Genomic DNA, 19,629 nt, shown 5'->3' on the forward strand with positions numbered 1-19,629 from the left:
CTTGAGATGATGAAACTCCTCAACAGTAAATTATTAAACTAATATTTATGAAACTTTCACATTCACTATTCACTGAATTGTTATAAAGAAGCACAGTTACAGTAGAAAACATCAGTGACCACGTGAATAAAATACTTATTTCAATTCTGGGCCACTTAATTTTGAAAAACAATAATGCCTAAACACATTTTGTAACCATAAATAACTACACACATCATGCTATTATTGTTTTAGAAATATAATTAAACTAATTTAATGACTGATAAATTAAATATTTTTTATATTATTTAGATATTAGTCATGTATAAAATTAGCCATTAGAATACCACAAACAACATTATATTCTATATTATAACTATATCCACACATTAAAACATTAAGATTACTAAGAGAATGAGCATTAACCGATTTCCATCTAAGAACTATAAACATATCTAAATAGTAACATTAACTTTGGAAATCCACATTTTCATTTATTTACTTGAAATACACATATAAGTATACGCTTAACAAACAAAACTTCTAAAATGTTTAGGCCATAACCTTCTTTATTTATCTATTGAATGACCGAAATATGATATTATTTCTCTAGGCTCTTGTATTCTTACACAATCAATACAACAATATGACATCATCTTTTTGTCCAGCGGAACATTAAACTGGTTTTAATAAATATAATAAATCAATTAAAAAATATATAATATTCATTATTAATTACCCCCCTTCAGGCATTAAGTCCGCCTTTTGTTCCATTTACTCTGCGGTGGTCAATAAAATCTAAATCAATAAATATTTCTTTAAAGAACCGAAATCTTATATGAATCATTCGTGTTCGTACTTTAATTAATTAAAATTATATTTATAAATAAAATAAAATTATAATCTATGTATATGTTATGTCAGTTCAGGAGTACTTCTTATCTTATATGTTAGTTTGTACATTTGCGAAACACTCGTAATGATTACTTATTCGTCTAATAGGATTCGATAGCGCCATTGCCGCCTTTAACAAAAAATAATAGGTCTTAAAATATTACGTAAATACATAAAAGTTGCATGAGCATTGTTTTCAATTAATTAATTACAATTTGCAGTTTAATTAACTTATGAAAGACTTAATCAATATCTAGGTTTAGTACATACTATTAATACTTAGGCCAACAATACATAAAGTGTTTTATAACACAGAAAAAAAAATATGAAAATGTTGAAAATATCTACAATAAGCATTATATCAATACAAATTCGATGATTTACATAGTAAAATTGATTTAAATAAATAACATATTAAAAAATATAACATTTAGTAATATTGAGTAACATTATCATTACCTAAATTCCTTTTTAAAAAATATAACTCTGTACAATTATCTATTGTCATTAATAGCAATTTTATCTGTGGTATAGGCCAGTATAGTTTTGCTTTTTCCTAAAATCGGATACCAAACGCAATACTCTATATCGAACTTTATTTATTGCAGAATACATTTCCGGTGAAAACGGTTCAAAGTCGTGATATTTCTTTTTTCGTCTGTAAATTCCTTCCCGATTAGCCACCGCACAATTCATGTCATCCTGGTACAAACAAAATAATTTCTTATAACTTCGTTTGATGTTTTGCTTAATTTTTCTTTAATCGGCTAAGGGCAAAATTTATTTTAAAACAAATAAATAGACATTTTTAAAATTTGTATATGTGTTTCTATTATTCTATTTTAACCTTAAAATATGATAATAATAAAAGCCTAAAGCAGCATATTCTCAAATATATACACTCAGCTCCACTTGAATCTGTGGACTAATTATTATCAAACAAATAGTTCAATGCAAGTGCAATAATGCCACATCTTGACCATAAGGAGTAGCTAAAGTCTGGTGAACAAATGTATTTTGAAACCTTTAGTTGTTTCGCACTGTCTCTCGAATCATTTGTCTCGAGTGTATACCTGATCTTATAGTATTCACATGCCATACACTGAAAGTACCTTCATGGCAAATATTTTCCTAATTCTTCGAACTAATTTATGACTAAAATCAGGCTAAATAAAAATTAAAAAGAGATATATATTTACATTATACGCCATCTTCGTACAAATGAAGCGAATATGGTTAAAAAAGGTCCACACATTGTGTTTAGACAATAAGAAATACTATGCCAAGTGCTGCCATAACATAAAAAGCTTTCTATTTTAAAAAGGCTTACTATGTCAATTAACAGCCAAAAACACTTACCTCAGTTACTGTATGATTGAGAAAATTCAAAATCTCTTGTAATGTCCTCCTGGTATCCCTGACAAGGATCTCGTAGAACACAATATGTACCGGTCCCAAGAACCTCTTAAGCCACAGTCGATGGAGAGTCTCCCAAGTTGACAGCTGGTTAAATACATATGTCGACCAATCTAAAAATATTAATTCTTATTTGTATTTGAAGGAATATTGAGCAATGAACATATTTACGTTAAGTAGGAGATTATATTATAAGGTATCAAGTTATTAAAGTTTTGTTGGGATCTAACCTAATGTTACAATTGCCAGCAAAAAATAATAACAATTCAATTTTTCACACAAGAATAAGTTATAAAGATTAGAAGGACATATTTATATAAATGGTTGGGAACAAATAAATATCAAAGTATTAGTACCAAGTAGACTGGATAAATCCCTTTCAGAAATAAGTATCACTGTTATTATTAATATATGCATCAAACATTAAAACAAAAGTATGTTAATCAAATGAAAGCACTGTACTAACCTGAATTTTTGTATTTATTCGATTTTTTAAATGCCGACTTTGGAGCTGTTCCTATATGACCCTTGTGTAGCCTATTAAAATCTGCCTGAAATACAGTTTACAATAAATAAATTATTTCATTAAGTAACAAATCATAAACACAAACTTGACCAAGTTAAGGTATTTACACTATATATATACTTGGTGTAATAACTGTTAATACAATTGCAGATTCCAATAGCAAATAAACATAAATAAACAACTTTGACCTTGAAATGTAATCAGTGTTATTCATAAAAAAGCTCTTTTTGTGTTTCGAATTGCATCAAAGATGTCATCGGACTTTAGAAGTAAAATTAAAATAGATAGGAATAGTGATGTCTTATAAATAAAGATTTATTAATGAATAAATCTTTGTAGTGCACAATATAGCAGAGCTGTTGGAATATCATATATGTTAATATAACATAGTTAATTTAGTGATTTAAGTTTAAAATGTGCATAAATTAAAAACAAATGTAAATCTACTGTATTTTATATACGTAAATATTTGAAAAAATTATAAAATGAAGAGAAAAAAAACAAAAAAAGAAACAATTACCGGTCAAACTTCGTTTAAGTGCAGAAGCATATTGTTAAAAGCTGCAACACAGAACACTGAAATATGACACAACATAAAGGTATTAAATATATATACATATTATATTTTATATACTTATATATTTGAAAAAATTATAAAATGAAGGGAAAAAAAAAATACAAAAAAAAACAATTACCGGTCAAACTTCATTTAAGTGCAGAAGCATATTGTTAAAAGCTGCAACACAGAACACTGAAATATGATACAACATAAAGGTATTAAATATATATACATATTATATTTCAACCATGTATTTCATTTTGATGTCATTCTCAGAATACACTATTCTCTAGCTTCATTCTTTACTAGATGAATATGCAACTTTACCTATGCAAAATTTATTCAACATTACCTATAGCACACCAACTGTCAACATTTGACCCCCTCGAGGGATGTATTAAATGTCCTTTCTCAGGACTCAGATTATCTCCATATCAAGCCTAAGTGTGACGAAGTAACAGACAGAGTCACTTTCAGGTTTATAATATTAGTATAATTAACTTCGTTGAGAGATAGTTCTCATTTCTTTTAAACAATAAATATCAACTTTTTGTTTATGAATAACTCTGTCTCTAAACAAGCAAATGGATAATATATACATGGTTTCTTGTAAACTGAGTCATTTATTATGTTAGTGATTTTAATGTTCTAGTTTTAAAAATAAAATTAATTATTTAATTTTAATGAAAAGCTGCAAATCATGAAGCGGTAATAATAAACAGTGCATGCATTTTATATTTTTCTGATAACTTAATTCTTTTTTATGTTTATATTAATTTTTTATATTAATTAGTACTCTCATAGATTTTGATTGATTGATTTTGAGATTTCCTTATATATTTTAAGTATTTCAATTTCTTATTTATGTAATAATCTTATTATAATGTACCATACATTTGTTTTTATGTGAAATTTTGTACAATATTGTCTTCATATTAATTTTTTTATTTTTAATAGTTTTATGAAGAGATAAATTAAAATGTAACTAAAAAAATTTAATAGAATTACTCAGATGCATTCAGATTTGACAAATAATAATATAATGACCAAGGAATAAACTTATAACACACATTACTTTCAATGAATAAGTTCATATTATAATAGTTACCAAGATAGCATCTCTGGGGTTCCTGATGAGGAGTATAGCAGATTTAAATTTGTCTACTTCGATAGGTGGAGCTTCATGAGTTTTGACAACTAATACTGATCCATCAGTCACATTCTCAGCTGGAAAACCATGCATTCGAAGACCATAATCCATATATACAGAACCTGTTACAATTCCTGCAATAATTGTTTACCAAATCTATAAAATAATTTAAAATAACTATAAATTACCATTTTATTTTTATTCTAAAATATTCTATTAATTTTTTAAAAAGTTATTGAATTAATATAATTTAAATTGAAACTAGTTTTCTATCTAATATCAGTATTATATATATTAAACCAATACCTGTAACCTGTTGCAGTAGGTATCTTAACCAAGTATTTCCACTACCAGGGTATGACACAAGAGCTACCACATTTGGAGACGGTGGAGAACGCCGATGCAGCTGTTTACACCAATTCACCCTGGGTGTTTCTCGTAAACCGAGGTGATTTATTAAATTATTTCCGTAATAACTTTTAGCTCCTTGCAAGGGACGTAACATAAACACAATTAACGAAAAGTAAATTAATACCACCATCACAGCAAGAAGAAACGTTAGTCTCCTAGACATTTTTCTTTATACAGCATGAAGATATTTTGTCCAAAATAAACAATATATGTTACATTCATAAATTTAATTGAATACAATTTATATTCATATATTCGATTATTAAATAATTGACAACAATGCAATTCAAAATTGTAATTACAAAGTAGATATTTATGAATAGGAAACTTTCGTTATTAATTACAACTTGTTAATCGGTGTGTAGTGTAGAACTGTAGATAGCTCACTCATTTTGTTTGAACTAAAATGTTTATGCTTTATGACATTAAGTGACAGTGCTACCAGTGCTATAATTGTTTTCTGTTCAAAAAATTGTTTTATCAAATTCATTCTTTATTCAACATAGAAGCATCACACTTACTTTGTGTTTTAACGAGAATTATAAAAAAAGAACCACTTAATGTTATTATTAAAATTATATATACCTATTACAGATCGTTTTGTTTAAAAAAATATATCATATGCAAATATAATTTAATTTTATTGTACATTAAGAATTTAGAATATAAACATTCATCATGCTGAGTATTCTACACATTATATATATATATATATATATACAACTTACAAGCCGCATATTACCTTTAATAGCAGTTTTACTTTGTATTATTTATTGTTATCATAAGAAATTATGAATGCGCCGCGGCCGATCACGATTGTAGTTATTGTTTCTTCGTTTACGCATTATTACTTATTTCCTTCTTTTATAAGAAATTTACTTTTTATCAACTTAAATATTAAAATAACCCATTATCAACATAAAACCTTGTACTTGCAAAATGAATACTATATTTATTTGATTTTGTCTTACAATATTTATAATTCAAATTATGATTTAAAAACAAAAGTTTTGTAGGTATATAATTTAATACAAAATATTCAATTAATAATAAGTTATAATATCATAAATATATTTAATAGTAATTAACAGATTCCCTGTCGAAACAGCTGCAATATTTGATAAATAACCACAAATAAAAGGTTAAGATGTGTTGGATATCCGAATCTTTCGTAATATTGTATGACAATTTTCAATATTCCCTGTGCAAATTTCCAAATACATTTGTAGTGGCAAGACTCTTGGTGAATTGATTTGTAATAAAATTTTTCTTGCTGTAATTAAATCTCCCCTTAATATATGACAAACAGCTGCTTTAGCCCAAACCGAAACTGCAATCATATCTCTCATTTGTGATGGTAGGACTGAAACCAAGTCATGAATCATAGGAGGATGCAAGTGATCCACGGCATCTGTTATTTTGTCTAAGTTAATCAATGCTTCGGCAGCATAAATGTGTGCCCATGCCTTCTGACAAGTTGTTGCATCTGATTGATTCAATAATTCATTTGCACTCATTAGAGCTGATAAAGGATCTTGCAAATGAAGAAATATGTAACTCTGGAGGACTAAGATTGAATTCTTCAGGTCACACCTCTGTTTCCAGTTAATAGGGGGGCCCGGAGGTGCTTGAATTGAAGCTGTACTAGTGTCTGATACCGTTTCCTGATCAGGGAGTAAACTTATTGCATTTCTCAAACAAAGGGCGGCAAATTCTAGCGAAAGTGAAGGAATAGCAAATGATTCACCAGATGTTGAATATTTCTCCTTATTTTCTTTTGAAAGAAGAATTCTTGTATGTGGACCACTACCTAGTTTCTTGACTGTAAACTGTTGTGCTTCTTCATTACAGCATTTCTTGACACAGCATTCTGCCAATCTCAGCCATATCCGAGGATTATTTGGATAGTGACGAGCGGCCTCCACTAAGCACTCAAATGCTCCTTCTGAGTTATTAGCAGCTAACAATGCTAACCCTAAATTATACACATATAGTGGTCTGTCCTTACATGCTATCAACATTTCACTGTCCTCGCTTTCCATGGCCCTGAAGTGCTCTTTGACAGCATGTTGAAAGTATTTTGTGGCCAAAAATGGTTTTTTTATAGACAAATATATAACACCAAGGTTGTTATTAATAGCAGCCCAAATATCTTCTCCTTGAGTTTTTAAATCATAATTGAATTTCATTGCTTTATATTGACCAAGTGTATTGGCTGAATCAATGTTATCACCACTCACAAACTTCTGTTGGGCTATAATAAATATGTTTTCAATTGAATCAGGCTTTAAGTTAACCTTTTGCCCGAGATACAGCTGCGCTCTACAAACTAACCTTTCATATAAATCACTCACTTCGTTATTAGACTTTAGGGGTTCACCATGATTTTTGGCTATTTCCAATGTCTTTTCATATGTTCTACGGCACAATGTAGCTTCAAGCAATAGTAGTATGATTCTATGATGCAGTTTAGTGTCATTAATATTCTTAGAAGTTAATAACTTTTCTAATACGACTGTACATTGATAGTAGTAGCGAGACTGATATAGCACCACGGCGTAGTTGTATAATAAGCAAGGCATACTTGTATCTTTTATATCAACTTCAGAAAAATTAAGTCCTGTAAATTGTGTAATTGATTTTTTGAATGCATCAATATTTTTCATGTCACTGATAGCAAATTCAACAACAGCTTTGTTGTGTTGTACTCGTTTCAACAAACTGCTGTTGTTGCCGACAATAGTTTCCAATTCATTTAAATGTTGCATTGCACCTGCGTAGTCTTTTTTCAAATAACACTGATGAGCAAGGAAAGCTGGCTCGTCTTTGGAGTTTGCCATGGTTACAATTATTTTCTAATGAGAAACTTTTAAAAGTTTTTTTGTAACTTAGCAATAGCAAGTTCGAGTTAAAATTTTTGATGACACTTGACAGTGACACTGACAATTGACAAGGGGAGTGACAGCCTTCAGAGACGCTTAACTTTTTTTATTTGCTTAATTATTTTCTCTTGAAACAAGACAAAGGTGTACCTATCTCCAAGTCAACACAAAACAAAGTAGATACACAAAACTGATCGCTGGCCTGGACGGTACCATTACTTTTGCGGCGCCTTATGTAAACAGCCTTATTCACTTGAATCACATTACATAAACATATAAATATATATAATCCGGGGACTTAAAACGTTATCTATACCGGAATTTATAACGATATAATAACGTTCGAAATAGTATCGGTACCTCAACCGACATATCGTTTTCAATATTTTATATAACGTTTTATGAGTATCATAACGAAATGAAGACATCAAGATAACGTTAATATAACAATAAAAACGCTACGTTGCCAAATCTATTCATTTGCAAAAGCGCGCGAAACCACGCAACTTGCGAGATTGGATCCAATTTGTCTACTAGAAACCATACCACGCACAGGGAGTTCGAGACGAGATTTGGCAACGTTGTAAAGTGCGTGGACATTTGTAAACATTAACAATTTGTGGCGTATTATAGTTAAGTATCATGATACTTAAAACTTAACACGTAAAATTTAACAATACAATGTTGTAATATAGAAAAGAACTTACTTTAGATTTAAATAAATTAAAAAGTACTGTACACTACGAAAATTTAATTCAATATAATGAAAAAAATATGTTTTATAGTATAGTATTTACTAGAAAATGACATAAAAAAATATTGAATTGCATATTGACTTGGCAACACAATATTGAACAGGGTAACCGAGTTGCGTGTTTTGGGAATTCAACTGGATAGTAAAACTTCTATTTCGATCACATGCGCTTTATAATTTAGAAAGCATACAAAATGATAGGTTTTATACTGCGTATCTCTAAAGATTTAACAATACTATTTTTCTCTTTTTTACTTTTTTATTGGACTACTTGCTCAACATTCTACACAATGCACACTACAATTTTACAAATAGGAAATTAGAAAACTTTAAAACAAATTAATAAAACATACAAAAACAATACGACACTATTAATTGAGTGCCATAAAGGCGCCACCGTTGTTACAAATTAAATTAGTGGAAACTGTATTAGTTATTTGTATGAGTAATTTTTCATTTATGTTCATGTTAGTTATTAAGATTTGATATAATGTTTTCTTTGAAAAATAAAAAAATATAGACTAATGACTGGAAGTGATTAGTTAATATATACTAAATTTTATAACTTTTCGTACGCATTGCAATATTGGTATAGTTATTTTATTTCAATGTTTTATTCATATGGAAATTCAACGGTAGTTATAGAGTATGCTGCCAAATTAAACGTTGCTTGTTTGCCGCCATTTTTCAAACGAATGTTTCTGGCTTGTCCACTGAAAGAAATACGGACATATTAGCTTTAAGTCAACAGTAAATATTGAACTTCGCAGAAGATACGTAAAATAACTCTTACTTATTGTGTACAATAACCACAATCGTGTTTTTTGGCGTTACAAAAGCCACATGACGCAGGTTTGGTGTAAATAACTGTCTCTTCTCCACAACTTTGATCCTTATTGATTCACGGGGTATAAATTTTGAGAAATGTCCCATCACATAGAACATCGGTTGTTTCAGAAACTCCTGTTTGTCTTCATCCACAATTATTGGCGAATCGACAAAGTTTCCAACCCAATTTGGTCCCCCACCCAAATTCAGACACAAGTTCCAATCTATCCATCCAACTAAATTGTAGTTTAAATCCTAAAAATAATATTAAATTTTATAAAACTTAATAATTTGATATATAAGTAAAGATATTATAATTTTTCCAAATTTGTCAAGGGGTAACTCTATATACAGTACCAGGAGGCTCACCTGATGGTAAGTGACTACCACCGCCCATGGACATCTGCAATACCGGGGTTCTTGCAGTTGTCCATATTAGCACGGCCGGTATATAAGGTGTCTACGGTACTGTCGTCTGTATAGCAGTAAATGTTCCTGATTTACAACAAGGCATTGATATGCAGAAGATAGTGATAGTCATAGTTATAGTGAGCGGGTGATAGTTCGCAGCCTCGTGGAACACCAGAATTGACGAATTTGAAGCTTTAAGAAATTTGTTCATAATAATTAAGTGTAATCTTACTTCTAAAATGTCTTCTATGTATGTTATCGCTCTGTCCCATGAACCGAGTAGTACCTTCTCTTTTTGCCACGGGAAGGCACCTTTAAATAATAAGTACACAATATTTAATTTTGTCTAAAATTGAAAACTAAAAAATACACATACATATAAAAAATATACATTTGAGTATCAATTTTAATATACCTTCACAAGCTTCAGTCGCCAAAATGAATTTTTCTGGATGTGTTAAAGTGATTGCATCAAATACAGCGGCGGGTATAATACTGTCAGTGTAGTAGTGTACTGCCATACCATCGACGTAGTCTAATGCTTTTGGGTAGCGCGCAAACATCTAACAGTATAAAAATAAAATATAGAAATATTTTATAGTCCATTCTACGAATCGAAATCCTAGTGAATAAAATATTCGGACCAATGATCGAAATAACGTAACATTATAAGTGAAAATATTTCGTGTACGTATAAAAAAAACGCTTTTTATCTAAGATTATAGTTATTATTGTAAACATAAAATTGATTAAGGTACTTTGACTTATCTATAAAAGATAGATTCATTGACTAGGTATTTTGAATATTCACAAATTACAAAATCTGTTATAATTTTGACATCGTTGGTTGGATTTCAGGTACAAAATTATAAATTGCATTTTCATATTTGATGTCTAACGCATGACTGCTTACATAATGCAATTGTTAACTCACCACATTGAACCAGTACGGCATAGTGGCTCTTTGATCGTCACCAGCTAATATTTTGAGATCTTTAAACGCGGAATTGCGGATCGTTGGTCCTAAGTTGTTCAAAATCCATTCTCCCTAAAAAAGATTAACATTAACACTTCTCTTCTTTTATCTTCTTTTGATCAAAGTAAAGTTAATTAAAGAAGGCACTGATAGATCTCCTTTTTTTTTGAAAGTTGGAATGTATTCCACCAAGCTGCTTCAATGCGGTTTGGGGAATGCCCAAGCGGAATTTCATTCGACTCGTGCAGCTTTCCTTGCTATGTCTTCACCGCCGACCACGAGATTAATTTTACTAACACAAATGAAGAGTTAGAAAATGTAGTAAGTTTAAGATCATAATATATTTTCAATTAAAATCTATATTGTGAGGCTGCCTGGCAATAAAATAAAGGCACAAACAATTAACATATTTTAAAATTTTAATATAACAACGCACAGCGTCTGTTGAGAAATTATGATATCCTAAGAAATCCCGTCAAGTTTCTCACTCCCAACAGAGCCATCTCGTATCATTTTACTTAAGCTAATGACATTAATTCAATTATGTTTTACCATTTCCTGCATATCCCATCCGAGAGAGTTAAATGATGCAAGTGATATTACTCCATTAATGGGTTCATTAGTTGTCGTTATGCCCCAAACAGGTATGCCGGATTGATTGTATTTTTCAAGAAATCTGAAAATAATATAAGATCTGAAACTTGCATCACCAAGAAATATAACATTTCTTGTTGATTCAAGTTTCTAGTTGCATGTCGGATGGTAATTTATCTACAAGGCGTAATTCAAATCTCTTTAAAAAAAGTATCGCAAGTGTAGGTGTAGTGTAGGAGTCACATGTTTCGATGTGAACGAATTACGGTCGTTTACAAATACATTCGTCTTTTCTACGAAAGAAATTGTGTTAAAATATTAAATATGCTCGCGTTAAATTAAAAACTGACGTGTAACGTTAAGTTGTTAAAACAATTTAATTATCATAGTAGGTATATCGTTATTTGATTATCATAAACATTGATCGGTACACATTTATATTAGAGATAAAAAAAAATTAATCGCTCTGCACAGAAGCTAGTCCGCAAACTTACAAAATTATCTTAATAGGTATAAATAATAAAATTAATTAGACCATTCTTACGATCAAGTCTATAGAAGACAATTGGCTATATACCTTTCTTGTTAATTTCAGCACTTACTTTAAGTGGTAGTCTGCATAGGTCTGGTAATACTGACGCTTGAGACGACTGAACCCTCCATACGTCTGGTGAGTCTTCATCCAAAGGGGGGGAGACCAGGTGGTGGCCACAATGTGCACGGGAGCCGTTGCTACTTGCATGATAGATTTTATCATTGGTATCTAAAATTAATTTCCTTTATTTATTTTTTTTAATTAGAAAAAAATTTATAATTTTATTTGTTCCGGATAATTTTTGTCACTGCAAATGGTTGTGCCAGTACTTCTATTTTAATCTCGCACTGGTTCACAGAAACATCTATTCTTTGATTTCGCAAATAAAATATAGCTCTATTTACTTGTACTTTTGGAGTTTGTAAGTATTTTAAACATCAATTTTTTTGCGCTCTGAGAGATACGGTTTAAGTCTATGTTATTACATGCTCAAGAGACACCTAATATTAAGGTTAGCGAGTAAAGCCAGGCCATTAAAATATTGTATTTTAATGGCCTGGCTTTACTCCTTATTGTAAGGAGGCAATTCAATTTAACGACGAAATTTATACGGTAAATAAAATAAAACTGGTTCTACTTTGTATAAGATATCCTCTGGAGCTAGTGTGTAGTTCGAAAGCTGCGTGTCGTTTTCGGGCAGTTCATTGTAAGCATATGCGTGAGTCGAGAAGTCGCAGCCTCCGATGGGTACGCGGAGCATATTATACTCGAGACCATTCGCACTGAAGTAGGATCTGTAACAGAAACCAATACCGCGTCAGCTTCAAAGCTGAAGGCAAGTTGGGGTACCAAATCAAAAGCATATTATTCAAGTAAACTTTAAAGTAAGGCCCTTTTGATGTCGGTACCTGCCCTGGGCGCCATTCGATGTTTGAAACATAAACTTGATTCTACTAATAATCTCACAACTGATAAAATTAATAAGAATGATTGCAAATTTATATTTGGTCTTTAAAAAGTAACACTTCAAATACCAATCCGTTTATAGAGGTTACCTTACTTTTTAACAATTATTTCCAAATTTTAGAGGGTAGGATTGCCAATATAAGTCGCGGTTAAATTATATTGCATCTATGATACTCAAAACATAACTTTTCTTTTACATTCTTCTATCTCCATCGTTTTTACAGCGATCTGTCCATCATACAAATGTTATATCCATATTGCACACAACATATACCTAAAATAAAAATCACGATACAACCAACTGCTGCAGCGCAGATTATTTCGCTAAATTCATATAGGATGAAGAAGATTTGACAGAATTTGTTGTTTTTTTTTAAGATATAGGTAGGCGGTCGAGCAAATGGGCCATCTGATGGTAAGTGGTCACCAAAGCCCATATACAATTGCGCCGTAAGAAATATTAACCATTCCTTACATCGCATTAGCGCCACCAACCCAATATTCCTCGTGCCTGTGAGTGTTACACTAGTTACACTGGTTCACTCACACTTCAAAGCGGAACACAGCAATACTGAGTACTGCTGTTTGGCAGAAGAATATGTAATGAGTAAGTGGTACCAACACAAATGGTTTTGCACAGAGCCCTCCCACTAAGACGCATACATTCATATTGAACGTTACATATTTATATTAGATACAATGTAACTACAACATATAATTTTTAAATATACATACCTACATATTATAAAATGTAATTATTCTATTAATATCCTTATAATTATAATATGATAAGCTACATCATTATTGCATTACATTCTATGCCTATAAAAATATTATCCACATGAAAACAAAAATATTCTTTTTTATTAGTATTGACTGGTTACAGGAGGGTTCATTTTTTGCCCAGAGGATCGGAATTCTGATTCACCGGGAAAATTCTGCTAGCATTCTTGCCACCATTCCACGCGGTCGTGATTTATACAGTAACTATTTCTAATTCATATTAATATATATTTAAGGATTTCATTTTAATAAATCTTATGTAAAAATATCTCGTTATTTACCTGCGATTGTACAGAGATAATATTATCTGTGTATATTTAAATAGATATTTAGGAGTGTTACATATGGTACATTATACAGTCGTAGATTAATATTATAAAAAATAAGATAATGATTCAATTTTCATTGTGATTATACAGTTTTATCCTTATACTTATGATCACAAGTATGTTAGATAGGTTATAAATGATTATTATACATATGTTTTAGACTAAGGCGATAACAAATTATGGGTTTTAACAATGAAAAACCTTATTTGTTTAAACTACTATTTACGTACATGTTTTATATATATTATGAGATAGAAAATGAGCATTATTTCATAATTTTCATCATTGAATGATATTACTAGAACATCGAATTATAAGATTTTTTTCTTATTTATCATAATTAGTATTAGATGTATGTATGTAATAGTTCCACCGTTCTGGATAATGCCACAGAAGAATCTTTTGGACCGCGTGTGTTTTTCTATAATTTGTAACTTTGTCATGTCTATATTTTTTTTTAATTCAGTTTCATTTATCTGTTGATTTTATGTGCACCAAAAAAAATCTTAAAAATATACTGTACTAAATGAATCATTGGTAATATTGTATAGCAACATTAACATTTATGACAAGATGAAATCAAACAGACATTCTTTTTTTTCAATTTTACTATGTTTGCAAAGCTTTGAAAAAATTACGGCGTAGTTATTTGTGATTAGATAAGTTTTATTTATTTAGCAATATTTGCAATGTACGTATCTATGTTAAAAATATATAATGAAATAGGTATTACCGAATGAAAGAATCCTGAAGTACAGACGGCAGAGATTTCCAATTAATTCCAGCAGAATCAGTCACCGCACCCCCGAAACCTTCAATTCTCTGGTATTTTATGTCCGGGAATACTTCCAGTGTTGTTGAACAACAAGATTCTGACCAATGAAATAATTATACTTATTCATTAATTTGCATAAAATGATGTGATAATTAATGAATAAAATATCAATAAAAATCTTACCCGACGTTGAATCATTCCAGATTCCACCGTCTTTTTTGAAGCGCAATCCATCCTGCCAATAAAAAACCACAGAAGGAAATTTTACAATTTCGAAATTACAGAGGATTTTCTTTTATTATTATTATTAAATTAGTACATATTCTTATACTTTTTGTTGAAAAACAATTATTTGAAGTCAGTTTTATGTTACCGGCTAGTTACCGGCAATATTTTTCTATACAACATCTAGGTAAATACAGTATAATGATGATTTTTAGATGATTTTGGCGATTTTGGCGGCCAGTCTCAAGAGAGAGCCCACACAAAGGTGCTAACTAACACAGACACACTGTCTTTTCTCTCATTCTTATAATCCAACGGGACAGCAAATCTGACGTGCCCGAAAAGAGTTCAGGCGTAGGCCAAACAGCTTGCGTACTATCTGCGGGAACTGTACAAACTTCCAGTAGTGAGCTGCTATTGAGAATTTTTTAGACAGAAAAGCCCAATGACATAGTGATCAGTAGTTTTTTATCTATCCAAGAGACCTACGAGGCAGTCAAAATGAAATAGTATATTCTACAATTAAAACGCTTAGGCAATACCAAAAAAATATTTTGTACTTGGTCTAGGCTTTGTATACACTACCCGTACTGGTTGGGTTTGATATATCGTTGCATATTAAAAAATACATTGTTACATATATATAGATGACCATATCAGGGAAATTATGTTAAGAGCGGAAGCGAACAAACGATCGAAATATTCGTCTATTATTCCAAATGATGTATTTGTTCCATTTATAGCTGAATTCTTTGACTTTGACCTAGGAGTAGTAGTGCCAAAACCCTTAATTAAAAGTATAAAATTCGCCCTACTGCCTCTCTACCTCTGGTGATAGGAAGACTGGTTCATTGTTAGCCCTGACGATCGGAATTGCGCTTCTAAGGGGAAATGACGGGGAAATGCTACTAGTGTTTGTGCATGTTACGCGGTCATGATTTATATAGAAAAACATTATATAAACTGCTTGTCCCGACTTCGTACTTAGAAAAATTATCTGGAACCCGATCAGCGACACTTACCGGATCCAATGTATACCATTCAAAGTTTGGTCCAACTGTTCTCATCATGTATTTTACCGCCAAAGAGCACTACTAAGTATCGTCGGGTTCCGGTTTGAAAGGTGAGCTAATCAACGCACAATCAGGCACAAGGGACATAACATCTTAGTTCCTAAGATCGGTGGGGTATTGGTGTTATAAAGAATGGTTTATTATCATATATAAAAAATAAGTTCACGACATGCAATTTTTCATGGTTTTGGTCTAAAGTCATTAACAATTTCATCTCAAGACGCATTTACGTCTTACCGAGGAGAGCTGGACACCCTCTTATCGAGGAGAGCTGGACACCCATTTTCACGACAATTCATATTTCATGACTTATTTAATAAATTGACGTGATTAAGTTTTGAATTCGTCAACGTGGTATAAATTACCGATTTTGTTACAATTATATATTTTTGAATTAATATCTAACTTTATAATAACGTAAAATAAATTACCCATTTCGTTACTTTCCTTTACTATATATACTTACTGGTAGAATCAACAATCTGAATTCTATACAATATATAGATTGTATAGCGTCTAGGAAATGTGTATAATCGTTAAACAATTATTAACTGTTTTACATAGCTTAAGCTGTCTTGGATTTCTATAGAATGACGGGAAATTCTATGTAACGTATGAATAATATTAATTTCCGTTATAAACAACCTACTACGTTATACAGCCTAGTGCAACAATGTTCTAATAATAGTAACATCTCATACGTTGACATGTATACCTTCTTATTATTAATTAATGTTAAAATATGATATTGGTTCTTTTAATTTAACTCTTTATTTAAAATTCTCCAAGTGAAATCCGAGACAAAATCATGCCAGTCATTAACCGAAGGAAGAAGAGTATCTATATTTTTATAACAATCCTACGGAATACTAAATTATTAGCACCAAATAATATTATATCCCTCGAATCTGACATAATCTATCATTTAAATTTTTAATGTATCTGTTATCGAAGTTATACGCAAGCAAAAATACTAAGTCTAGTTAAAAATAAATACATTGTCTATGGCAGAGGTAAGAAATGTCGCGAAGAAGCCGATACTGTGAGGTGTGTCATGCATTCTTAATTAATCAATTTAGTCTCAATTGTCGGATGTTTATATATTCTTTGGTAAACATTATGAAATAAATCGTATCACCAAAGAGTGGTGTTATGGGGAGTGGACTTATTGAACAATATAAAATAAAAAATATTTTTTACCTTCGACGAAGTGTACGTTACGAACGAACTTTGCGAAGGAATTTCTCTTGTAATATCATCGCAATATGATGTGTTGCACACGCACACTACAGACTGATTTTCAATACGTCTTTCTGCACATGGTATGTCTATTGAAAAAAGTAAATTAAGCCAGCTATAGTCAAAAAATATATAAAAGAAAAAAAAAACAACAAAAATTTGTAAAATAGTGAAATGTCACAGCTATTTTATAATTATATTATTTTAAGAACTTACCGGCTAAAACATAAGTAAAACTTGTTAAAACGAATATAATAAGTCCAAGGAATACCTTCATTGTATTTTTGAAACGTAGTGTTCTTTATAACATTATTTATCGTATGCACGTTTGTAGTGAACACGACCGAATGCTATTGGCAATTATATCCAATTGAAGTTCAACGGAATTCTAGGGTCATCATATAAGATAGATTATTTAACTTTGTCTAGAAAAACTATTATCATGAATGTAAATAAACGAAACGTGACAACTATATAATCATTGCGTTGATATTATTCAGATATTGTAAGCTGTTTATGATTAATAAGCTTACAGAGTATTGTAAAGCTTTTTTAAATTAGTTGATTTTGTAAATGTTATAACGGTAAAAGCTAAGTTAAAATTCCGGGTATCATAGATTTTTTTTTTCAACTGTTCGTTAACAGCTTTATTGTTCGATAAAAAAATTTTTGTTCATTTTTAGTACTTTATAATTAAAAACGGGTCGTTTTTCATAGAAGAAAACTATTAACGTTACCTACAGTTACCTTAAAGGAACTGATTATTTTAATATCAAATTAAAGAGTAACTGTATGTTTTTAAACAATGAATTACTTCAAAAACTAATTAAAGGGTAAATAAAAAAAAATCTTAAATACAAACAATAAAATTGTTGATTAGATATTTATATATTTTGATAGACACACAGATTAATATAAGAGTTAAGACGGTAAAAAAATCCTAATTAGATTATATATGATTTCTTTTGATTTTAAGTTTTACGTGTTTATTAACGTGGAGAATTTCCTTTACCGTTCCTCTGGGGTCGCATCTCGGGCCACTATTATTTTATACTCACATAAATGAAGTTTCCTTGTGTTTTCGTACTTTGAATGACCTTATTTTTGAAAAAAGTCAAAATGACAAATGACAACATAATATTTAAAGCTATTAAAACTGAACGTATTGTAGCAAATTACTTTAGATTTGAATAAATTAAAAAGTACTGTACACAACGATGATAAAATTCAATATAATTATAAAATAAAATGTTGTATAGTTAATATTGACTAGAAAATCACAACAAATAATATTCACAATCAAAATCAAAATATAATACCTTTGGATCGTCATTTAAGCAACAATATTAAGTGAAGCTACCATCGGTTTGGAATGTAGATTCTACCTAGAAGTACCGGCAAGAAACTCAGTAGTTACTCTTTTTCAACATTTTAAAATACTGTCATGTTAGTTAAATACAGTTATAAATGTATGTAATATATCATGCCTGGAAGTCAACAAGTATTAACTCCACGCTTTTTTATCATCTGTATAATCTTGTTTTGAATAATATGGCTTCTTTACCAATGTATTTTTAACAAATGATTTGATGTTATGGAACGGCAAAGTTAAAAATGTCTGCGGAATTGTAGTATAGAAACGTATATCTTGCGCCAAGAAGGATTTATTGACTTTGCAGAGTCGGAAACTTAGCGTTATAAGCTTATCCTTACTTCTTGTGCACATACACTGAATGTGAATGTTGTGAATATCACTGATTTTATCAAAGTGATCAATGTTACGAATATACCTAATATTGTTTTAAATATGTGACACAAGAGTGAGTATTCCTATTTTGTAAAAAACATCCCAAAGAGAGTCTCTAGTTCCAAGATTATAAATAGACCGGATTGCTCTCTTTTGTAAAATAAAAACAGATTCAATATCTGCAGCGTTACCCCAAAGTAATATGCCATATGACATAATACTGTCAAAATAACCAAAATATACTAGACGAGCGGTATCAATATCAGTTAGTTGTTTAAATTTTCTAACCGCGTTTGCTGTGGAACTGAGTCTTCCTCTCAGTGACGATAAATGAGGACTCCACTGAAATTTCGAATCCAATGCTATTCCCAAAAACGTCGTAGTATCGGCAACATCAAGACGGCCACCGTTTAAAAATTAATTATAATTTTGCTTTCTAATATTGGGTAGGGTAAAAACTACACATTTTGTTTTTTGAGCATTAAAAACTAAATTATTTACTGTAAACCAATCGTGTATCTGTGATAATGCATTGTCACATCGTCATGGTCAGTTTTTTCCTGTCGACCTTAAAAAT

At 30.5% G+C, this 19,629-nt stretch overlaps 3 protein-coding genes across 3 annotated transcripts; all 3 read right to left on the reverse strand.

Annotated features, from left to right (window-relative positions):
• Nucleotides 1-1,178: 1,178 nt before the first annotated feature.
• LOC113395654 (WSCD family member AGAP003962) lies at nucleotides 1,179-5,260 on the reverse strand. The gene is made up of 5 exons (XM_026633310.2): nucleotides 4,831-5,260; nucleotides 4,483-4,658; nucleotides 2,756-2,840; nucleotides 2,233-2,402; nucleotides 1,179-1,575 (listed from the first exon to the last, which is right to left on the reverse strand). Exons 1-5 carry the CDS (start codon nucleotides 5,096-5,098, stop codon nucleotides 1,393-1,395), a joined length of 882 nt encoding a protein of 293 aa, XP_026489095.1. The 5' UTR covers nucleotides 5,099-5,260; the 3' UTR covers nucleotides 1,179-1,392.
• A 691-nt stretch (nucleotides 5,261-5,951) lies between these two features.
• On the reverse strand, nucleotides 5,952-7,861 carry Not10 (CCR4-NOT transcription complex subunit 10). Its single transcript, XM_026633294.2, has one exon. It carries the CDS (start codon nucleotides 7,773-7,775, stop codon nucleotides 6,078-6,080), a length of 1,698 nt encoding a protein of 565 aa, XP_026489079.1. The 5' UTR covers nucleotides 7,776-7,861; the 3' UTR covers nucleotides 5,952-6,077.
• A 1,241-nt stretch (nucleotides 7,862-9,102) lies between these two features.
• On the reverse strand, nucleotides 9,103-17,687 carry LOC113395649 (lysosomal acid glucosylceramidase-like). The gene is made up of 12 exons (XM_026633298.2): nucleotides 17,522-17,687; nucleotides 17,267-17,394; nucleotides 14,952-15,003; nucleotides 14,727-14,865; nucleotides 12,553-12,709; nucleotides 11,983-12,143; nucleotides 11,339-11,462; nucleotides 10,745-10,858; nucleotides 10,226-10,373; nucleotides 10,043-10,122; nucleotides 9,365-9,654; nucleotides 9,103-9,284 (listed from the first exon to the last, which is right to left on the reverse strand). Exons 1-12 carry the CDS (start codon nucleotides 17,580-17,582, stop codon nucleotides 9,185-9,187), a joined length of 1,554 nt encoding a protein of 517 aa, XP_026489083.2. The 5' UTR covers nucleotides 17,583-17,687; the 3' UTR covers nucleotides 9,103-9,184.
• Between the last annotated feature and the right edge of the window lie 1,942 nt (nucleotides 17,688-19,629).

The sequence above is a fragment of the Vanessa tameamea genome, chromosome 21, assembly GCF_037043105.1.
Source record: "Vanessa tameamea isolate UH-Manoa-2023 chromosome 21, ilVanTame1 primary haplotype, whole genome shotgun sequence".
Classification (NCBI taxonomy): Eukaryota; Metazoa; Arthropoda; class Insecta; order Lepidoptera; family Nymphalidae; genus Vanessa; species Vanessa tameamea.

Coding starts and splice junctions, on each gene's coding strand:
- LOC113395654 (XM_026633310.2), bottom strand. CDS start 5,098: ATGTCTAGGAGACTAACGTTTCTTCTTGCTGTGATGGTGGTATTAATT. Junction 2,841..4,482: donor ACCCCAGAGATGCTATCTTG/GTAACTATTATA, acceptor ACTGTATTTCAG/GCAGATTTTAATAGGCTACA. Junction 1,576..2,232: donor TCAATCATACAGTAACTGAG/GTAAGTGTTTTT, acceptor TGTTTGTACCAG/GATGACATGAATTGTGCGGT.
- Not10 (XM_026633294.2), bottom strand. CDS start 7,775: ATGGCAAACTCCAAAGACGAGCCAGCTTTCCTTGCTCATCAGTGTTAT.
- LOC113395649 (XM_026633298.2), bottom strand. CDS start 17,582: ATGAAGGTATTCCTTGGACTTATTATATTCGTTTTAACAAGTTTTACT. Junction 17,395..17,521: donor TTTTACTTATGTTTTAGCCG/GTAAGTTCTTAA, acceptor TTTTTTCAATAG/ACATACCATGTGCAGAAAGA. Junction 10,123..10,225: donor GGCGACTGAAGCTTGTGAAG/GTATATTAAAAT, acceptor TATTATTTAAAG/GTGCCTTCCCGTGGCAAAAA.